The sequence below is a fragment of the Balaenoptera physalus genome (assembly GCF_965194825.1).
Source record: "Balaenoptera physalus genome assembly, chromosome: 8".
Taxonomy (NCBI): Eukaryota; Metazoa; Chordata; class Mammalia; order Artiodactyla; family Balaenopteridae; genus Balaenoptera; species Balaenoptera physalus.
This window is the reverse complement of record NC_138887.1, coordinates 112,254,479-112,270,536: the sequence shown is the minus strand read 5'-3', so window position 1 is coordinate 112,270,536 and position 16,058 is coordinate 112,254,479. Positions and strand designations below refer to the sequence as shown.

Here is a 16,058-nt window from a genome sequence, read left to right as displayed (position 1 = left end):
TCTTTCTGATAAGTAATTGTCAGGCCATGCTTGCCCCCTTACCAGCTATTAAAGTCTATAATGCACACATTCAAATAATCATGAATGAAAACATGAGTTTCCATTTGGCAAGACTTTTCTTCTCAGGACTAGGAATGAAAACCCAACAGATGTACTCATTCATTTGTTTAACCAAAATTTACGAAGTCCTTACACTTTGTAAGACATGTTGCAGCAGGGTGTGTGAGGGCTATAAAGATGAAAAGAGAGGCCTGCCACTGAGAAATGAGGGATCTAGTGTTTGGGGTGAGGCTGGCACAAGAAAAATTATCATGCAAGGAGGAACATGCTAACTTCCCTCGTTGGGAATTCCAGGCAGGACAAGTTCACATCTGGATAGAGGATGAAGCTTCATAAAGCAGAGACATTTGAAGTGTGGGTAAGAATCTGCCAGGCAGAGATGGCAGGACAGGGTATTCTGAGCATAGGGAAGAGTAAGGAAAGGGTGTGCAAACAGAGGGTGGACTTAATATTTGGAGAATAGCGAGTGGTCCAGCTTGGTGGAAGCACAAATCATGCAGCAAGAAGGAGGTGAATGTTAGGCTGGAGGGGTAGATGGGTAGAACTGTAGAAAGCTGGGATTGCCAGGGAGAGTTTGTGCTTGAGTTTTAGACAAGGGAGGGAATAGATGTTGTTTAAAAACATTTTTTTTTCTGATACTGAAATAATATGTGTTCAAATAAAAAGAATTTGAAAAACAAGATATATATACATATGAAAACATTTAAATGCCTATAATCCACACCTAGAGATAGCCATTGTTAATATATTTTTTGTTTTTTTTTAACATCTTTATTGGAGTATAATTGCTTTACAATGTTGTGTTAGTTTCTGCTGTATAACAAAGTGAATCAGCTATACGTATACATATATCCCCATATCCCCTCATTGTTAATATTTTAAAATGTGTCCTTGTAGTCTTTTTCTGTATGAAGGTAGATGACATTGAAAGTAATGTATAAATGAAATAACATTGCCTCAGATTATTAAAAAAAAAACAGCCTATGGACATAATACTTTAGAAAAATAAATATAACAGCAGTATATGGATAGGTTGGATCCAATGCAGAAATGTACAAATACATATACAGAAATGTACAAATAAGAAAGCCATTAAGAATGCTGTTGTGATGATTAAGAGGAAGTGAATCCTTGAACCTAGTTGGTGGCTATGAAAAAAGAAAGGGGACAGGATGAGAAAAAATATATTTCTAAGAATAACAATTCAAGTGGTTTAGAAGAAAGAAGGAGAACTCAGAAATACCTCCCAGGGACTTCCCTGGTGGCACAGTGGTCAAGAATCCGTCTGCCAATGCAGGGAACACGGGTTCAACTACTGGTCTGGGAAGATCCCACATGCCGCAGAGCACTAAGCCCGTGCGCCACAACTACTGAGCCTGCGCTCTAGAACCCATGCACCACAACTACTGAGCCCACGCACCTAGAGCCTGTGCTCTACAACAAGAGAAGCCACTGCAATGAGAAGCCCGCATACTGCAACGAAGAGTAGCCCCCGCTCGCCACAACTAGAGAAAGCCTGTGCGTGGCAACGAAGACCCAACACAGCCAAAAATAAATAAAATAAATAAATTTAAAAAAACAAAACAAAACAACAACAACAAAAGAAATACCTCCCAGGTTTCAAGCCTGGATAACTGGGGGTTTGGGGGGCCATGAACACCATATTGGCTTTGGGGGAGGAGAGGATTATGTGTGTATTTTTTACACATGTTGAGTATGTGATAGTGTGAGATGTGGGCTGAGAACAAAAAGGCAGAGTCTCTTTTACATTTTCAAGATTGCTCTTGTTAAGGGAGAAGGTGAGTTTTCTGAAGGAGAGACTAGAGAGAGAAAAGAAGGATGAGAAGAGAGATCCGGGGACATTCATATTTAGAAAACAGCAGAAAGACAAGGAGCTAGAGAAGGAGCCAGCCCAAAAAAAAACCTCAAGAGTTATTGGACAATTAAGAGTAGAGTGTCTCTACAGTCAGGGGTGGAAGCTATTTCAAAAATGTGTGATTCACAGCGTGCAATGTCACAGAGAAGGCAAGGAGGATGAGGACTGAGTACAAAGGATGAAAAGAAGTAACGTATAAGGTACCAGATCCTGAGACATGGGAAGAACTCTGCTAATGGCAGGTGTTATTCTGATTGAAAGACTATTACATTTGGCAGTTAGGAAGGGTTTACCAGACCCAGCCAGAAGTCTGACACAGAGACGGAGCTTAACAAATGTGTTGAATGAAATAATGAATGCGTAGAAGACAGAAGTGTAGGAGCTTAGGAGTGGTGGTGATGTGGTAGTAGCCAGTTCCTAAATCTGTCCAGCAGAAACAGTCGGTTCCTTGCACCTTGGGAACTTCTGCCCTTTGGGAATGTGTCTCCTGGACATTGAATTTCACCATGCATACGGGCCAGTCTGCTTGGGAAGCCAGGCCAGCCATCAGGGAGCAAGGTCAAGAGAGCGGCTGGTGGTGATTTCCCACTAAGACTTCCTGGCTTCTCACAGATGGTACAGAGAATGGGCGTCAAGCACAGTGAGTAACTTCAGCGTCGTCAGGGAGTTTGTGCTCCTGGGATTTTCTCATCTGCATGAGTTCCAGACCCTCCTGTTTGCTTTCATCCTATTGATATATGTGCTGACGGTGCTGGGGAACCTGGCCATTGTCACCCTCACATGCCTGGACTCCCGCCTCCACTCACCCAGGTACTGCTTCCTCTGCAGCTTCTCCCTCGTGGAGGTGCTGGTCGCCTCCACTGTGGTCCCTAGGATGCTGGCCGACCTGCTGTCCACTCCCAGGACCATGTCCCTGGCTGAACGCTTGACCTGGTCTTTCTTTTCCTTCTCCCTGGGCTCCACCAACTTCCTTATCCTCACAGTCATGGCCTTTGATTGCTACGTGGCCATCTGCCGTCCTCTGCACTACACGACCATCATGAACGGGCCAGTATGTGTGAAGCTGGTGGTGGTCTGCTGGGTGGTTTTGTCATCTCCCTGACCCTGCAGAAAACCCAGCTCTGGTTCCGCGGCCGCAACATCATTGACCACTACTTCTGTGACTCTGCCCCGCCGCTCAAGCTGTCCTGCTCCGACACCCAGCACGTCGAGCTCGTGGACTTCTTCCTGTCCTTTCCTCGCTCTTCGTGCTGCCGCCCTGCTGCTCTTCGTGGCCTCGTACATCCTCACTGTGGCTGCAGTGCTGCGCATGCCCTCCTCCGGGCACCAGAGGCCGTTCCGCTGGCACCTCCCACCTCACGGTGCTGCTTCTGGGCTACAGCAGCGCCATCTTTATCTACCTGAGGCCAGGCAAGGGCTACTCCACGCGGCTCAACGAGGTGGTGGCCCCATTCCTCAACCTCTTCATCTTCACCTTCCCAAATGAGGTCAGAGAGGTCATTGAGGATGTGTCCGAAAGGATCCTCCTCAGAGACCCAGCCACCCACAGATGAGAACAAGGAATGAGGACCATCCACCGCAGGTGGCACCAAGGTGCCCAGGCTGGAGCTTCTCAGTCTCCTTCTTTCTAGTCTCTTCTGCTCCCTCACCCCCACAGAAGTCTCTGTTCACTCTCTACGGGGAGCTGATGAGTTCACATTGTCTGAATGTCTCAAAGGCAAGTGTCCGTGAGCCTGCGCTAGTTAAGGAGAGGATGATTTCAAGGAAGCTGGGGGTGAAAACAGTGTGATGATGTCAATTAAAGGAGATAATCCAAATCAAGCTCATAGCACAGGGTCTGGTAGGTACTAAGAACTCAGTAAATGTAGCTATTATTATTATTATTATTTTTTAAAGAAGTGGCTTTTTTTTTTAAAGGAATTCCTTTATTTTTGTTACTTACTTATTTATTTATTTATTTATTTTTGGCTGTGTTGGGTCTTTGTTTCTGTGCGAGGGCTTTCTCTAGTTGTGGCAAGCGGGGGCCACTCTTCATCGCGGTGCACGGGCCTCTCACTATCGCAGCCTCTCTTGTTGCGGAGCACAGGCTCCAGACGCGCAGGCTCAGTAGTTGTGGCTCACGGGCTTAGTTGCTCCGCGGCATGCGGGATCCTCCCAGACCAGGGCTCGAACCCGTATCCCCTGCATTGGCAGGCAGATTCTCAACCACTGCACCACCAGGGAAGCCCAGCTATTATTATGAAATGAGCTATTAAAATCTCTCCTCCCTGGTCCTGCTCTATGGTTTTGTTCACATTCCTTTACGTTTCTTTGTGTGCAAGTTTTTTGGGGGTGTGTTCTTTTCCCAGGAACTGGCTTCAGAGTCTAGGATGGGATTCTGAAAGTGGGAGATTCTTGGAGAAGAGCAGAGAGGCCCGGCATCCTCAAAACAGGAATAACGATGTGCCTTTTGTTGGGACCCCCATGTGGGATTGCTCCTGGAGTAGAAGCGCCACTCACACCCAGGCTGTCCATTACTCCCTCCTGGCCCCCAGACCTCTTACCTTTAAAGAGAAATGACTCTCTGGGGGCCACTTTCTCGATCCCCATATACAGCAAGGTCATGAGGGCCCCATGCCTAGAAAGAAGGGCATGCAATTTATTCATTTTTTCAATCCTTCCTATGCACTCAGGGAAGAGGGGAAAGCTGGATCATTGACCCCAGACTTGCTACCGTCCTCTTCTCAAGGGCTAGCACTCCTCTTCTCCCACAGAACCTTAGATCCGTGGCCCAGAGCGAGGGCCCTCTGAGGTTGGGTTTCCTGGAAGCCACCTGGCCAGGAGATTGCCAGCAGCCCTGCGGGGTAAGGCAGAGGTGATAGAGGGCTGGTGAGGAGGAAATGGAACAGGACAGGTATTGTGGGTAATGGGCTGTGGGCAGGTGAGGGAAGGCATTCCTTGGAAATCTGGGAACGGTTTAGGAAGTCCTGGAAGGAGGGTGTGAGTGGGAATAACTCTGGTGTCTGATTTCTTATACCAGATTGAATCTGGACTGGTCTGGAATTAGCAAAACAGGACAAAGAGTACATGCAAACTTCCTCTGACTTCTGGAGCTGGCTCCGCCTACAGGGTGTCTAGAGAGGCCCTGGTCCTCGTTTGCAGTGGGGACAGTCACAGTGTGGGAGCCATCCCACAGACCCAAGCCTGTGAAGAAAGGGGGTAGTGGGAGGGGCAAGCATCCCAGGGTGTGTGGCCTGGAGGCCCGAGTCTCCTCTTATTGCCTGGAAGCTTGGTCTCCAATTAAGCTTTTTTTTAAAAAAATAACTACCACGGGACACATTCCCATTTGTGGGCCTCTCCAAAAACGTGGGCAGATACTTTTGGTTCTGCAGTAAAGGCCAGCTGGGAAAACATTTTTTTCATCCTGAGAACTTTCTTTCCTCTGAGTCTCTAGGGACTAATTACTTACCCTCCTTGCAAACTTTGTGAAAAACTGAAAAATGAAATGGGAGGCAATTATCTCCTTCTGGTATGCAAACACTTTCCTTCAGCTTTTTCCTTCTCAATCAGCACACAAAGCCACTCAGATTTTCCTCCTTGAGAGACACTCTTCTGTGACTCTCATCTCTGCACATTTCCTCCTAAAAATTTAAAAATAACCAACAGCCTACAGCAGTCTCTTGCCTGTTTTTCACAGTGTTCCTGCAGGAGTGGGGTCTCTGGCCAGATTTGGGGAAGGTGTCACATGCTTTGTTCCTCCACAGTGACTGCCCTGTCATAGTCAACATCTCACAGGCGTGGCATTCTTTAAAAACTTGCCTGTGGTCCCTTGCTACTCAGTGTGATCCCTGGAACCACATTGGCATCTCCTGGGAGCTTTTTGGAAATGCAGAATCTGGGCCCCCATCCCAGACCTGCTGAATCCGCATCTGCATTTTTAATAGGACCCCAGGGTGATTCACAATGCACAGTAATATTTGAGAAGTGCTGATCTAGACAATTAGCTGGTGGGATTTCCAATCAGGAAATTGTGTAAAAAGCCCTTGTCCCAATCTCAACAATGTGAAGGGCACTGGAAGAGGGAATTTGAGGGTGTACTTGCTATTATCGGAGCCATCCTTTCTTAATGACTTTTATCCCAGGTCCTCTTTCTGGAGACTGTAACCAGGACTTAGATCCCCAAGATTTTCATCCCAGTTTGACTTCAGGCTTCTTGAGTGACTTTAGCCTAATGGTCCAGCTTTCTACTTGCTGTTTGAATCCTGCGTGGACACGACCTGGAGATACTTTGGTTCCACACATTTGTCTGGATGTGACAGGGACCCTCGGTGTACACAGTGTCAAATGAAGCAACTGCGTAGACATAACCTGGAAAGTAATTTGAACTTACTTTTCCAGCTTGCTGGAAGGAATATGGGGATCCCAGTTCTAAGACAGAGTGTCTGTACGAAAAGTCTCCCTAGGTTTAGAGTCATGATGTAACTAAACCACTGCCTCATGGAATTGCAGGGGAGTGTGTAGGTCATCCAGGCCCACCTCCTCTGAGCTCAGGCATCCCCACGGCAGCACACACACAGGCCCTGCTGGAACCCAGTCTAGAGATGGAGCCCTCACAGCCGTGAGGTGGTCCCTCTCTTTGCTGCTGTGTGCTAATGTTTAGGATGAAGCCCTTATATCCAGCCTCACTGTGACTCTAACATTCACCCACTGTGCAATTTTGGTTCACACAGGCAGACCAGCAAATAAGTGAAGGCAGCTAAATATTCCCCTACAAAATATTCAGATTTACTAGTGAAATGTTGCCACTGAACACTTTCTAGACCTCTCACTACCCACACTGCTTCCTCTTGTGCCTGTTGTTATGTGGGTCTTAACAACTAGTGCTAGTTTAGACAACTAACCGGGATAGAGGTGCAGTGGGGTAACTTCTTCCTGTGCTTTGGTTACCACACATCTATTGCTGTCAACTAAGATGGCCTTCCGTGTTTTCGTTTACAGCGTCCACTCATATTCCAAATTCATCTGCAAACCTCATTGCTAAAGACAGCTGGCATTTACTGAACATCTCTGTTGTTGGTACAGGAGATACAGAGGTAGAGAAGGCATGATGCCTAACTTGAAGGGCTGAGAATTTAGTGTGGGAAGACTAAACTATGTGTTAGTTACTAGGATATGCAAAGCACTCTGGGAATACGGGGAGGGAGTTGGTTAAATTGAGTCTTCTCAAACGTGGTGTCATTTGAGTCGAGCTTTGAAGTATAGAGCAGCTTCACAGGCTGCGAATGGGAAAAGTGAATTCCAGAGAGAGACAACTTAATATGTAAAGTAACGTAGAAATAAAAATGGCACATTGGGTAGGCAGTGCAAGCCCGGGGAGATGGAATTAATGAATGCTCTCTGGAGAGTGGTCATGGGTATCTTCACTAATCAAATCCAGGTCTCTTGGGGGTTTGCAAGTGTCCTCTGAAAGATGCTCCACTCACTGAAATCACAAGATGACAAATTTTATAGTGGGTACAGAGGGTATTGATGTGGAAACCTTTGCATGCTAGGGCAACTCTACTGTATTCACAGAGGTATTATTTATGGTCAGTGCTGGAATTTCATTGCCTTAAATTTTGAAAATGACCTAAGTAAGTTCATGGAGAGCTTAAGAATTGTTCTTTTAAAGGGCAATTCCATGAGGTTTCCTTCCATAGCATTTGATGCTTGTCTAACTCAAGGGAAGGAGAATGACAAAGATGCTGGGTTGAATGCAGAACAGGATCTAAGGGAAAACCCCGAGGCAGAGTACTACACTGATGGCCTGGAGCCCTCCTGAAAATTGATGGTTAAATTTTCAGGAATTAAACATAGTCATTATTAAAAATTAAATAATAGACACAATCAAATAGATTTTTAAAAACAAAGGTAATCAAAACTCAAAACTCCTAATTATTTTACTGCATTTTACTTTGGTCTATTCCACTGAAGTTGTGTCACTTGTGTCAGTATGGTAGAAATACTGTATATAGTAGAGTGGGAAGCTGCCACATAGCACAGGGAGATCAGCTCGATGCTTTGTGACGACCTAGAAGGGTGGGATAGGGAGGGTGGGAGGGAGGCTCAAGAAGCAGGAGATATGGGGATATATGTATACATATAGCTGATTCACTTTGTTGTACAGCAGAAACTAACACAACATTGTAAAGCTATTATACTCCAATAAAGATATTTTTTTAAAAATCAAAAAAAAAAAAAAAAAAAGAAATACTGTATAATGGTGAGAATCTCTTCCCATCTCCAAGCTCAGTGATGTCATGTTGGTAGCTTGAAACTAGACATGATGAGGGTGAAACTGACACCATGGAAACTGGTGAATGCTGCGAGTCAGCAAATGCTACAGCTGGGGAGCCAGTGATTAAATATTTATCGGCAGACTGCTGGGTCACCATCACTTTTCTTCTGTATTCATCAGGCGTGGTTGCAAGGACCCTATTTACATCAGGAAATTTAAAGCTGAAAGATTTGGTGAAACTAGACTGATATGAACATGGTGCTCCATAGGCAACACTCAAATTTTCCAACTTGGGCTTAGAAAGTTTTGCACGTCACCTAACTCCTAAAATCCCATATATGCAGGACGTTCATGGTACCACTGGTCATTCCAGGACCCAGGCCTGACTTTTATATGAAAATGATTTGATTCCTTTATCTTCCTTCATCAGAACTTCCATACCCTTGATTTCTTGCTCCCTAGTCCTCTCAGCTGATAGGAATAAACCTACTTTTATTTCCCACTGGGATTTCCATGTGTGACAATGGGCTCTTGTGCTAGCTGTTCAGAACCTTGTATTTCTAATGGTTGCTTACCGGGAGGACACTGTATCTCTGGGGCTGGAATGTCAGACAAATGAAGGGAAGATGGGGGAGGTGTCAGGAAATCCTGCCACTGATTCTACCTATATTTAAATTAGCTCTGGGTGGGGAGGGATAGATTGGGAGTTTGGAACTGACATGTACACACTGCTATATTTAACATAGATAACCAACAAGGACCGACTGTATAGCACAGGGAACTCTGCTCCACATTCTGTAATAACCTAAATGGGAAAAGAATTTGAAAAAGAATAGATATATGTATAACTGAATCACTATGCGCTACACCTGAAACTAACACAACATTGTTAATCAACTGTACTCCGATATAAAATTTTAAAAAAATCATTGTCATATGAAGAGACAGAAAAGAATCTAGACATTGACCTTACACTTTCACAAGGTTCAAAATGGCTCATAGACCTAAATATAAAATGCAAAAATAAAGATTCCTAGAATATATATATATATATAACTAGCTCTGCATGTTACAAACAGTGTCATTCTACCTGCTGGCAATTATGTTCCAGTGTAAGCTACTTCTTTGGAGTGGGAAGGGTGTTGCCTTCAGTTAAATGACCTTACATCAAGTGACTTTATGTAGACTAACTGACTTTATGTAGACTGAGGATCAGATCAATTGTTCCCATTTCCTTGCATTAACATTGCAAGCAGACTGAATAAAAATATTTCTTGCATATGTAAGTGTTATTTGCTGTCTTTCAAGTGTTTGTGAATACTATTGTGATAAATGCAAATTTTTAAAAGTGACACTGAATCTATAGTTACTTTCTAACAGTATGTGTTCCTTTCAAGGGAGGAATGTAAACATACAGTGACTGTTATGAAGGCGTTACTAGAATTATTGCCATTACAAGTCTATAAATTTGATGGAAACTTGATGGATACACATTTAATAAGGGGCTAGAGGAGTCTATACGGAGTGACTTCAGATCCTGGAGATTCCAACTTTTAATTTATCCAACTTTGATCTGGACAGGAGAATTTCCGAGGATGGAGAGGTGGAAAAGAAGTTTGAAAAACCAGATTCTGTTGTCAGTTCTGCCATTGGTTTGACCAACTCGTTTTTTTCTCTCAACCATGTCTCCTTTATCCATTAGTGGGTCAGAAAACACTGCTCGGCTGCAGCCCAAGAATCGGTGTTTCTCTTCTGGGCTCTTGGGGCACTGTGTTAGAATTAATTGTACTTTTCCTCTCTCTCACAGATGGAGAACTCTTTGAGATTAGAATCCACATTTCTTTGATTTTTAACAGCTAGTTAAAAATAGGGCAAGGGTGGTTGATGAAGAGGGCATTCTTATTATCAGTTCAACAGACATTAGAAAGTCATTTGTTAAAATTCAATGCCCCTGTCCATTTAAATTTTATTTATTTATTTTTAATTATTTTATTTATTTACTTGGCTGCATTGGGTCTTTGTTACTGTGCGCGGGCTTTCTCTAGTTGTGGCGAGCGGGGGCTACTGTTCGGTGCGGTGCGCGGGCTTCTCATTGCGGTGGCTTCTCTTGTTGCGGAACATGGGCTCTAGGCACGCAGGCTCAGTAGTTGTGGCTCACGGGCTCTAGAGCGCAGGCTCGGTAGCTGTGGTGCACGGGCGTAGTTGCTCCGCGGCATGTGGGATCTTCCCAGACCAGGGATGAAACCCATGTCCCCTGCATTGGCAGGCGGATTCTTAACCATTGCGCCTCCAGGGAAGTCCTTCATAAGTTTTTTAATTAAATTCTGTACATTGTATATAGGACAGTTGAGACTGAGGTTAATAGTATTTATTCCTCAATATGGACAAACCTTTTTTGGGGGGGGAGGTCCACCTGTAAGTTTGAGGGGTTCAGTCAATCTGATGAGGAAGCTGAGCTGGATTGGGGGTATTTCGTTGCCTTTAGTGAACCACATGCTTCAGGTGCCTTTAGTGGTGGGCTGCTGTCTTGGCCTTAGGATTTCTAGACTGGGTATATGCATTATTTGGATTTAACACAAAACAATAATTGCATTAATACTTTATATTTGTGAAGTGTTTAAAAATCCTCCAGTGTTATCACAACTCTCCCTGACTCTGTTGACCAGATAGATGTGTTTGTATGAGGAATAGTTCCCCTATCCCCTGGTCATTGTTCTCAAACAGTTGTTGCTGAGACAGTCTGGTCTTGGTGAAACAATATTTTTACTACCCTTTCTCCCAAATTTATTTTCTGTTGTTCCCAAGGCCACAAATGTGCTAAGGCTGCTAACAGAAAAGAGATAACATCCATCAGAGCTGCTGCAGGAACTGCCTGACACGCACTGGCAGACACTGGGAGAGCCTGCTTGGGAGTGGATCTAGAGGGAGGTGAGTCAGAGGGTGGTTGGAGTGTAAAGCTAAATCAGGGAGAGTCTGTTGATATGGGGCCAGTCCGCCATCATGCAGGATTAGCACCTTGGCAAGGGTCCTGGGAAGTGGGTCTCCTGTAAGCTATTTGCTGACTCGTGGAATTCTGAAAAAAGTGCCAGCCTTCATTAAATTAAGTAGAGATGCCAAAAATTGCCTTGCAAGACTCTGAAGGAAGGGATCAGAGGTTTAGAAAAGTGGAAATGCTATTATGGGGCTGTTATATAAGACTGAAAAATCCACAGTTGACCATGTTCTTTGGCAGGGAGGCCTGGAGGACCCTTTGCCTATTAGCAAGATCATAAAAATGCATGGCTAAGGAGGACATCAGCTGAGGCTGTTGTTAGGAGATGCTGTTACAGAACTGGGCATCCTAGTGGCCAAGGGATACAGGTAACCAGAGTAGCAGAGGCCATGTGGCAGCACCTGACTGTCAGATGCAGGGTATGCATATTTGCCCTATTAGTCAGCAAGGTCTAAACGGCGAACAGGTGGAGCCTGAACTGCATGGACCTTTGCGTACAGCAAATAGAACATGGTATTCATGGGGCAAGAGATAAGGGTAACGAGCAAGACTACTGCTTAGCGTACGTAATTGAAAGAAATCAAGAATGAACAAGAAGGCTCAGACCAGCAACTCCAAAGAAGTCACGATCCCTTTGCCCAGTCTTCAGATTGGAACCGGCTCTCAGACCCAGCATCATCAAATGTAAGAACCTGAGGCACCAGAAATAGGGCCCTGTGATGCCACGACAAGTGTTTGGACTGGCCAGAAAGTTCGTTCGGGGTTTTTGCCACGTCCGCTGGAAAAATCCGAATGAACTTTTTGGCCAACCCAATATATCCAGTGGGATTTCCCAGACTTGCTGCAAAAGCCTGCAACCATTTACTTGAGTAACCATCACTGGAGAAAGGGGAATACTCATATATTTTAAGAGCTGTGGGATGTAGTATGTGAGTTGAAGCTTGTACTCAAGGATCTAAAACCCCATCCAAGCTCCCCTTATTCGGGGAACTTGTGGGATCCAGGTAATTAACGCAGTGTGGAACCAGATCCACCTCATGGTGGTTCCACTGGATCCATGTATTTTTAACTTTCTCTCTCCTTTTTCTCCTCTCTTTTCTTCTCCATTTTCCCTCTTTCCCTCTCCTCCTTTCCTCTCCTCTTCCACTTTTCCAGGTTCCTCTCACCACCCCTGCCCCCTGTCTCTTACACACACACACACACACACACACATTCACACACAGTACAAACGAACACTCATTCTGCATCCGGCACTGTGCTAGACGCCGAGAACTCAGAGATGAAATCCAGTCTCTTCCATCAGATCACTCACAGTGAAGAAACGGAGAGAGGTGGGTTGGTGAGCAGCACTTTGTAATAGGGTCCCCCAGAGAGTCGTGCACAGGGGGTGTGGCAGTACAGAGGGGGAACCTCCGATTCAGCCAGGAGGGGACGAATAAAGGGATGCTTTTCAGAGCAATCATGTCTGACTTCGTTCTTGAAAGAAAAGTGAGCGTTATCAGGCAGAAAATGAGGAATCCTCTGCGTACTTACGCTCATGTTCCAATGGCACCTGACTTATTTCAAGTTTAATCTCTTGGCATGTATTTCTAGTTATGTAAATAGACATTTCATGGAAGATGCTGTTGGTTTTCAACCAGCCATGAGAACACTGAGAAAGGCATCTTTAAGCAGGGACTTGCCCCTCAGGAGTTTGGATTCTAGAAAAGAACTGGCTTCTACCAGATTATTTTATTTCACTCTCACAGATGACCTACCTTCTTGAAGCCTCCCAGAATACTCCCTGATTTGAGCAGAAAACTACTGTGGTTAGAGAAGCTAGAAATGCAGAAGACTAGCTTCCCAGTAGCCCGGATTCTTTCTCCTGAATTCAGTCTTGCCTTTGGAAGATGATTAATGGAAAAACATGGAATTTATAACCAAACTTAGGCTCAAGTCTTTGCTCTACCAGCTCTGAGTTGCATGATTCTAGGGCAGTTATCCAACCTCTCTATTATGTGGTCAGACTCTTAGAGAAAATTAAAAATACAATATATGAAGGAAGAGGTCCATACCAGATCCTCAATGTCAGAGGTGGAACGGCTGTCTGAGATCATCTCCACTTTCCTTTTACATAAATCATTTGTCCAAATTTACATGGCTAGTCAGCATCCACAATAGAAATTAAACCTGGGTCTTCTGAGCTACAGGCAGAAGGTAGACTGGGAGCAAACGTTGCAGGGGCGAGAAAGTACCTACTTACTAGGCAAGTTCATGGCAACAAACACTGTAAATTGATTAGGTTGCTAAAGGAACCAGCAGAAAACAGGAAAGATTCACGTTCAAATCCTGAAAAGAATTTTCCAGGGAACAGAAGTGTAGCTACAGTATGAAGGAAAGAAAAACAAATGGATGAATGGTGGTAGATGAAGGGATCTATTGATTAATCTGTAGACAGGAGTACAGACTGAAAGCAAGATGGCTCCTCTCTCAGATCACAGGCCAGACGTGATGGGAGCAGGAGGTTGGGGTCCATGGTGCAGAGATGATATCTACTTGACAAGCCTGGTGACAGTTGTTCTGTCCCTAAGTGTGGCAAAATCTGTTTCTTTATAAGCAGGAAGCTCAAGGGCCAAGCCATGTTAAAAGAAAAGGGAACCACACCAAAAATTTTGCTGCAGTGATTTGGGGGCCTCTGAAGGAAGGGAGGTCGTGGTGATGGTGAGCAATGCTTCTAGAATGTTGTGTGTGTGTGTGTGTGAGAGAGAGAGAGACAGAGTGTAAGCTCTTTGGATAGACTTCATTGAATTATGGAATGAATTATCCAAATAAGCATTTTGAAAGAAGTTGGGGTATAGGAGTAATGTGTTAGAAGTTTAGAGAGATTAAAAAAAATTAGAAGAAGGTTGACTATGTTTAATGGCATGATAAATTGACCAATCTCTTATTTATATGTAGATTACAATTACAGTTCTTTGTCTTGAATCAAAATAATTATGTGTGGGTGTAAATTTGAATAGGAAATTGCAAAGTCAAGGAAGATGGGGGAGAGACCTGATAGTGACTAGATATCAACATCACTTAAGACCATGAAATGTGTAGAGGGAAAGAGACAAAAGGGGACTTGATGACCCAGTAAAGAGGAAAGTACTTAATATTAGAAAGGATGATTCCACTTAGAACAGAATGAGACTAGACACGAGGAAGCAAAAGCAGGGCTTGGAGTGAGAAGCCGAGTCTGGGGCTGGTGCAGCTGGGAAGAATTTACGCAGACAGTATTCAGCTCAGACAACTAGCTCAGTCGTCTGACAAAAGAAGAGAAAATCCAGGGATCCCATAGGAAAGGATGAAGAATGTCTCTAAATACCACAGACAGAGCAAAACTGCTTAAGAGTGAAAGTTTTAACAATAAATACCACCGTTGCTGAGAACTACCTCCAGACCTCATGCTGGTGATATTGCATACGTTATTTCTAATCCTCACAACAACCTTGCTTAAAAAAAAGTTATTATTACCATTTTACAAATAAAGAGTATGAAACCCATAGAGGTTAAGAAATACAGCTTGTGACAGAAGTTGTGTTTGAACTCAGGTTCAATGCCAAGGCAATGCCATGGTGCTTCCCACCCATCATTACTGCAAGGTGCTCGCAAATGTGTGTGTGCACCAAACATTGCCAACACACCGAACAAATAATATGGCTATGTTTAATGCCTGGAGTGGATGCTCTGATAAATGCCCACCCATTGAAAAACATTGCTGATTTTGCCTTTTTGTATTGTACGACTTTTCTCAACTAGGGACGTTAAAATGATCCACTTTATAACTTTTAGTGTCAAGTAGGGGATTTTCATGATTTTTTTTTTTTGCCATTTCAAAGGGGGTCCTTTTTTTTTTTTTTTTGGGGGGGGGGGTCCTTTTACATAAGGACTGCATCTGCCTTTCCCAAGCCTGCCATGTCCTGCTTCATGTTAACCCAGGTTGTATATAATTTGCAGGCCAGTAACATGCACAGAGCAAGCACCCTTGTCAGTGTGCAAAAAGGCGTTGTATTCTTTATACAGATGTGTGACTATGAGGTGCATGAGAAACACATTACAGAATGAATGAGAAAGAAAGGCAAATGAGCTCAGTCTGGGATGCTTAACTAGAATCTGATAGTGACCGGAGGTGATATGAGATGTCTTTGGCTTGAGATAGTGTCTGCTTGACTCTAGGTATCTTCATTATATTTATCTCATTTTTCCCAAGTTAATTAATGTTAACAACTTATTGTTGTTACTTCCTACCCTCCGAAGTAAGAACCAGAAACGTCAGAGATCAAGATACTAAGAATCGCAGGTGTGTACCTTCTCAGAAATGTGTGTACACCCCCACCTAGTGGCGGCTCTGAATAATGCATCGGCGGTACTGACCTCTCAGATCTCCCAGGCGATGATCTGCAAAGTGGGTTCCAGGGATGATGTCACAGGGAAAAGCGAGAACCCTTTTCTGGAGTGGGGAAGGGAGTAAAAAAAAAAAAAAAAAAGGAAAATTTTAGGAACAATGTTTTGAAAACTTGAAAATAAAATACTAGATATTTCTGACATAAATTGGATTTTCAGAAATTGAGGGAGATTCATGAACAGAGAGACTCACTACCTGAGAAGAACGGTTTATTTCCGTGAACAGGAAAACACAATGTAACGACTTTTTAAGAGCTGGATTGAACTATGGTCTTAAGAAAGTAGAGTAACTGAAGGAGGTCCAATACTGTATTGATTCCCTCCAGGTGAGCTGAGGAACTGGGGACACATGTTGGTGAAATGGTTACAACTGTAAAATCCAGGGGTCTGTGTCTGGGAAAACCAGATTCTCATATACATATTTAACTGGGTCGATTGGAAACATATGG

General features: G+C 44.0%; 1 protein-coding gene across 1 annotated transcript; it reads left to right on the top strand.

Annotated features, from left to right (window-relative positions):
* Nucleotides 1-554: 554 nt before the first annotated feature.
* OR6V1 (olfactory receptor family 6 subfamily V member 1) lies at nucleotides 555-3,885 on the top strand (the record flags this gene model as incomplete). The annotated part of the gene is given in 5 exon segments (XM_082472552.1): nucleotides 555-570; nucleotides 2,530-3,035; nucleotides 3,038-3,171; nucleotides 3,173-3,274; nucleotides 3,276-3,885. Coding segments are annotated over 5 exon segments (972 nt in total). The 3' UTR covers nucleotides 3,490-3,885.
* Nucleotides 3,886-16,058: the final 12,173 nt, after the last annotated feature.